At 54.8% G+C, this 6653-nt stretch overlaps 2 protein-coding genes across 2 annotated transcripts in view; both read right to left on the minus strand.

Annotated features, from left to right (window-relative positions):
* Positions 1-649, minus strand: part of Itpka (inositol-trisphosphate 3-kinase A) — a 2172-nt gene extending 1523 nt beyond the window's left edge. The window contains exons 1-2 of the mRNA XM_010625042.3: positions 638-649; positions 3-183 (exon numbers count right to left, since the gene is read on the minus strand). Coding sequence (XP_010623344.1) covers positions 3-183; positions 638-649 — 193 coding nt within the window. The remainder of the gene's footprint in view (positions 1-2; positions 184-637) is intronic.
* A 3285-nt stretch (positions 650-3934) lies between these two features.
* Positions 3935-6288, minus strand: LOC104862633. Its single transcript, XM_010624729.3, has 2 exons — positions 5581-6288; positions 3935-5475 (listed from the first exon to the last, which is right to left on the minus strand). Exons 1-2 carry the CDS (start codon positions 6188-6190, stop codon positions 5411-5413), a joined length of 675 nt encoding a protein of 224 aa, XP_010623031.1. The 5' UTR covers positions 6191-6288; the 3' UTR covers positions 3935-5410.
* Between the last annotated feature and the right edge of the window lie 365 nt (positions 6289-6653).

The following is a 6653-nucleotide window of genomic DNA, read 5'->3' on the forward strand; positions in this document are numbered from 1 at the left end:
ACCCGTGTGCCCTGCCAGCTGCACCCAGGAGTAGCGCTTGCGGAAGGGGCTCATGACCGGCAGGTTCACCATGGTGCGGATCTTCTGCCAGTGGCTTTTCTGAAAGCAATAGGTCCCAGTCTGCAGGTAGCATCTGAGGGACGCAGGCGCTCCCAAGCCGACCCAGAGGAAGCCGAACTGCCGCTAGGGCCTTGAGCTCTGCTTGCCTCTCAGGCACTGCGGAAAGTTTATGGTTGGAACACACAGAGACGGGGCAAGGGTCTCCACTCCGGAACAGGGTAACCAGCCCTGGATTCACCATGGGAAGGCCAGGTTCACACCAACTCCACTGCTGAGAAACTGCCTGTGCCACTGGGGACTTTTGTGAGCGCCAGAATTACCTAATGGTCAGAATTATCTAGAGACAGGGTCTCACTATGTAGTTGAGACTGACCTGGAACTCACTATGTAGCCCAGACTGGTCTCGAACTCACAGTAATCCTCCTGCCTCAACCTCCAGAGGGCTGGGATTATAGGCCGGTGCCACCACGCCCAGCTCATTCATTCAGTTTTTTGAGACAGGGTCTCACTGTGGAGCCTAGGCTGTCCCTGAGCTCAAGCAATCCTTCTGCCTCAGCTTTCCAAGTGCTGGAATTACAGGCATACCCATCACATCTTTGTTGTTTCCTTTTTTGACACAGAATCTCTCCGGTATAATCCAGGCTAGTCTTGAACTTGCAGTGTAGCCCTGACTGGTCTGAAACTGACATCCTCTTGCTCTAGCCTTCCCAGGGTGAGATTACACGTGCCCCCACATCTACCTGATGGTGAATTTTTTTTTTTTTTTTTTTTTTTTTTTTTTTTTTTTTTTTTTTTGAGACAGGGTCTCACTATGTAGGTGAGACTTACCTAGAACTCACTATGTAGCCCAGGCTGGTCTCAAACTCACAGCAATCCTCCTGCCTCAGCCTCCCGAGTGCTGGGATTACTGGCATGCGCCACCATGGCCCCTGATGGTGACTTTTAACAGAGATTCTCAAGTCTACTGCCAGGAAATTCTGGGTAGGTTTGAGGTGGGGCAAAAATTTGCATATAAAGCTTCAGCATCAGTTTCTTTATCTACAAAATGGGGGAGGGATCAGTCATGGTGGCCCATGCCTGTGAACCCATCACTTGGAGGCTGAGGCAGGAGCATCACAAATTCGAGGCCCCCTGGGCCACTTAGTGAGTTCAAGACAAGGAGACAAGCATGAAATTCACAGTGAACGAGGGAATCACAACATTTTCTGGGGTGTTGTAAGTAGTAAATGAGGCCTCAGTGTGACTGGCACTCAGCTCCCAGTCCCACTCCTTGGCGTGAAGCAGATGCCAGACAAATCTGGATCACTAGTTCCCCTAGGACAGCAGTGGTGAACCTATGGTACATGTGCTGCTGCAGTACACAGCGCCCTCTCTGTGGATGCATGAGCCGAGTCACTCCAGCATGGCCCTAGCAGCTGGGCATTCCACCCTAATTGCAGTGTTGGCGCTTTGCAATAAATAAGTGGGGTCTGAGCTGCAATTTGGGCCCTCAGCCTCTAATATATCACTGACCTAGGACTTCAGTTTCTCTTATTCAAGAAAACACAGAATCAATCCTTCCCAAGACTCAAGAGTAGAGGCCAGCCTGGTAGGCTGTGCAGAAAAAATGGCTTGGGGCCTGTAATCCCAGCGCTCTTGGAGGCTGAGGCAGGAGAATCATCAGTTCAAATTCAAGCCCACCCTGGACAAATGAGTGACTTTGGGAGGCCCTGTCTCAAAATAAAAATACAAGTGAAGGCTGGGGATATAGCTTAGTGGGAAGGCCCTGGACAATCCCCAGGACATAAAGGGGAGGGAAGAATACTCTGGGATTCTGGTGTAGTTAGGGTGGGTGTGGGTTTGGATTGGCTTTGGGACTGGGCGGGTCACAGACGTGTGGCCTTGGGCCCCTCACCTATTTCTCTCTGGCAGCCTCCCCCTCGGCCTCCCTGCTGCTACCCTAGGCTAAGCAGCTTTGCTCTGCCACACCTTCCCACCACAGTCTTCACCTGAGCCATGGACTGAACCCTAAGCAAAGGGAACCTCTCTTCCCTTAAGTTGTGGGCACCGGGTATTGCGACTCACTAACACAGCTCCCCAAAACACTTGAGCTGTCCCTGGGTTCCCTGTGTGCCTCACTAGTTGGCAAAGCCCTAAAAATCTTTTATTCTGGTCTGGGCCAGGAAATTGAGCCCTGCAAATGGGGTGCAAAGCTGAGGTCCTGGCATCTTAGTCACTGCTGTAGGGAATGGCGATTTTGGGGGTACCTTCTACCTTGCAACCATTTCTCTGGCCTCCAACTGATCCAGCAAATGTCTTACATTTGCCACCCCAAGCCTGGACCCTGTCTGCCCGGAGGTGCCTGGCTTTGCCCCTGTCACTGTATCTGCTGCCTCCTCTTAGGGATACTCACCTTTCAGAAGGGTTGCGCCTGGGTCCTCACAGGACTGAAGCCAGGAACCAGCCACAGGGATTCCGGGTGGGAGAGGGAGGACTTAAGAGGTGGCTAGAGTAGGGGGACAGACAAAGGCCTTTCCATGGGGAAGTGGGGTCTAGCAGGGGTTCTAGTCCTGACTTTACCACTTTGTAGCTGAGTGAGCCTGAGCAAGCACTGCCATTCGTGTGGATGCCCTTCCTTGTAGGGACACAGTGGCTGCCCTACCATGACCCACTGTTACTGCCTGGCCTGCCAGGCACCTTCTTGTCTTCCCTCAGACAGTGCTGCTCATGCAACCCCTACCTACATCCCCACATGGTGCACCAGGGCAGGATCACATGGCCAATCCTGGGATCTGGGGGTGTAGCCAGAAGCAGCCCACTAGAAGCATGACATCTCCTTCAAAACTCCCTTTGAGAATCTTTAAATACACACAAGGTTTGCATTTTGATGCATAATAAATTTGAGTTTTATTATAAAACTCCCCACCTCCCAATCTTCAAGTAAAATTCCAGGAAAGTGATTTATGTACCATCCTTCAGCAGCAGTGCCATCCTAGATCTCCTTCTCTCTGGGCCCACAGGCACTGCAAAGGCAGAGCCGTGCTGCTAGTCCCATTTTCCATAAGGAAGTCCGGGCTCTGAGTGAGCATCAGCTCCCTCCTTGCCTATAGATCACCAGTCTCCAGAGGAAGCTCCTAGCAGCCCCATGCCCTCCGAGTGATCTAAGTGCTCCAGTGGCTTCCACCTTCCCTGGCACCACCTGCAGGTCACATGGGACCAAATGTGAGAGCCGTGTGCAATGATCGGCAGCTGGGGATGCTGTGCTTGAGCTCTGCACAACATGGGACTGGCCTCCCACCTTCAGGGATGGGTTTAAGTGGAAGAGCTTCGGGCAGTTCAGGGGTCTGCTAGCAGAATGTGGGGACTAGTGGGCCCAGGATGGACCTAGTGGTACGATTCTGTAGTTACCCTGGTAGAACGGGAAACAGCCTTGGAACAGCAGAGCAAGGTACCTGTGCCAACCTTCCTTCCTCTTGGGGTTTTGGGAAGCAGAGAAGGTGCTGGGGTGGACACAGGCGCAGCTGGAGGGGCGGTGATTTGCTACTCTCAGCTGCATGTGATAACAACACCATGCTGCTCCCAGGGAGAGAGGAAACAGGGTCATCTACCCTCCTAACCCACCTTGTGTGTCCCATGTGTGCCAAGAGCAGCAGGAAACAAAGGGTTCTGTACCCAGGACCTCAGCTGAGTCCTCCCAGCCACCTTCTGAGCTTGCTTCTTTCTTTTTGGTCCTGTGGATTAAAGCCTAGCCCTCCCCCTTTTATTTATTTATGTATTTATTTATTTTTGGTACCGGGGATTGAACTCAGGTCTTTGCTCTTGCAAGGCAGGCCACCAAACCACTGAGCTAAATCCCCGGCCCTTATTTTTTATTTTGACACAGGGTCTCAAGAAATCACTAAATTGGCCAGGTTGGGCTTGAATTTGAAATTCTCCTGCCTCAGCCTCCTAGAATGCTGTGGTTACAGACATGTACTATCATACCCAGCTTCCTGAGCTTTTTTTTGGTGGGGGGTACTGGGGATTGAACTCCCTTATGTTTGCAAGGCAGGCAGCAGAACCACTGGGCTAAATCCCCGGCCCCTGAGCTTTCTTACGACAGGATTCCCTTACCAGTAATTGTCAAGATGGAAGAAGTAAGGCCAAACACGATGGAACTCAATCGGCTCTCATCAGTCTCAGGGAGTTACCTTCCCCAGGGAACACAATGCCCTCACAAGTGAATGTAGCCACAAAGGCTCCTGGGGAATCACTGGAGAGTGGGTGGGTAGGGATTTTGGTTCATGAACAACAGTGGGGAAGATATTTTTGAGCAACTGAAACTTATTACATGGGGGCATTAGAAATCAGAGTTTGATATTAGAGTGAAATCCAGTGCCAAGGAGACTGAAGCCTCACGCTTTGGCCCAGCCTTCCCTGTGGAGCTACCTGATTATCCTGGAGTGAAAGGTGAGGGAGCTGACTTGAGGACTCATCCTTCGCCCAGCTCGGCTCTCACCTGCCACTCTGCCAGCCCAGCACCCTCCCCATGCTCCACTTGTCCTATCAAACTAGCACTCCCAGTGGTGGTGGTGGGGAAAGCAATCAGTTTAAATTTATAAAATGATTTGCACCAAGGTATAAGTGACCCACGACTTCACTTTCCCACGGGCATTTGCTTTATAAAAAGGGAGTCCGCTAACCTAAATTCTGCTCTATAATTAGTGGCAAGTGAGGTGTGGGGGTTCTGAGTACAGGAGGGGCGGGCATTCAGGTCTCCTTACCTCACCTGGAGCACTGAAAGGAGAAAGGCAGATGAACAAGAGCCAAGCACCCGCTCCTCTGCTACAGCAACCCCAACAGTTGCTTGAGGCCCACAGCTGTCTTGGGGGTAGTTCTCCATCCCCTTTCTAGGACTGTCGGGATTCCCCTGTCCCTACTTTTCCCTCCTCCAGAGAAAAGGCTGCTGGAGGGAGTGAGGTTGGCCAATCTACCTGCCCTGCTGTGGCTGGCTCCTGGGGGCAAGGGGAAGGCTGTATGAGCCCAGCAGAAGCAGGCAGAGCCCCACCTGCCTCTGGCCGCCCAGGCTAGGGTGTAAGGCACTGGCCAGCTGGGAGCTAAGAGCCCATCCTTCCCAGCCGGAAGTGCCTGCTTCCTGCTTGGGGAAGCCCTAAAGGTGGCCCAGGCCTGCGCTGCGCCGCTGCTGGACGGCCCAACTGAAGCGCAAAGTCCGCTCGAGGCCCTTCCACGAGGACTCAAGCAGCCTCTGTCAACAGCCCCGGGCTTATCTGCGCCACGGTGCCTGTTTGCCTTCGGGGAGGCCCCGGCAGCACACTGGGGGTTGGGAAGGGCTGCAAGTAGTAGCCTTGTAGTCTTGGGGCTGGAAGGGCATTCAGCAGCCATCTGCCCAGCTCCTGGGGAGCCCGACAGAAGAGGCCAATGCAACACTCCGGGCACATGTGCAGCTGGCGCTGGAGTCTAGGCCCCAGCCGGGGTTTCAGCAGCCATCTGCCCAGCTCCTGGGGAGCCCGACAGAAGAGGCCAATGCAACACTCCGGGCACATGTGCAGCTGGCGCTGGAGTCTAGGCCCCAGCCGGGGCTGCCTGCACCGCACGCTGGCGTGAGCGTGAGGCCTCCCCAGGTCTCCGCGGGTCCTCCCTCGCCCCTGCGCCGCCTCTCAGGTGTCAGAGATGTGAGGAGGGCGCGGCCAATGAGGAGGGTGGGAGGGGTTCTCTCCAGGCTCCTCCTGCCACTGCCTTGGGAACCCTGGTGGCACTGGCTCCGGAGGCGGAGCGACCCCAGAGGGCCAAGACGGGTTGGGAACCTGGAGTGGCGCGGGCGGTGGGTGGTGTCCGGTTCTGCGAGCGTAGGTGTCACCAAGCCCGCTGCCCTCCGGGTACTGGAAGTCTCCTGGAGACTCGGAACCACTTCAGTAATCACACGGCCTCCCGCACCTGCTTCAAGGCGACCTTGCAGCGGGCCAGGGTAGGGAAGGCCCAGGCCGAGCCGCAGCACTTGCTCCCTGTGGTGTCCCGCCAGGAGCACACCTGCAGCTGTCACCCCGTCGCCGGCCCGGCCTTCAGGGCAGGCCTGGAGACACTGGAGGCCCTTGCGCCCAGGGACTCCCCTGCTCCAGAGACATTTGCATAAAGTGGATGGAAGCAACTCCATGCTGACCGCAGGCCGTTAAGGTACTTAGCCTTGGTTAGCTGGGTGTGGTGGCGCATGCCTGTAATCTCAGCACGCTGGGAGGCTGAGGCAGGAAGATCTCAAATTTGAGCCTAGCATGAGCAATTTAGACCTTGTCTCAAAATAAAAAATAAAAATGAGGGGCCTGGGGGATTCCTGGGTCCAACTCCTAGTACCAGAAAGAAAATCATGGGTTACTAGACAGCTGTCCCAAAGGTACACACCCCAAAGGGGCGCGCGCTGGGAAGGACTTCACCGCACCCTGACCTGCGTTATCCTAGGGTCAAACTTGGCCCAGAACATCCAGGCTCCTCGAGGTAGTTGATCCTAGCCCCGTTCAGGAGAAGCAGCGGGGCAGGCTGGGAGCCCCAAGTGGGCTGCACCCGGCTCCCTCGCGCCCCGCGCCCCTCCTTTCTGCGTCCACGCCTCACGCGGGCGCCCGCAG

Source organism: Fukomys damarensis, unplaced genomic scaffold (genome assembly GCF_012274545.1).
Source record: "Fukomys damarensis isolate Sample0158 unplaced genomic scaffold, DMR_v1.0_HiC HiC_scaffold_17, whole genome shotgun sequence".
Lineage (NCBI taxonomy): Eukaryota > Metazoa > Chordata > Mammalia > Rodentia > Bathyergidae > Fukomys > Fukomys damarensis.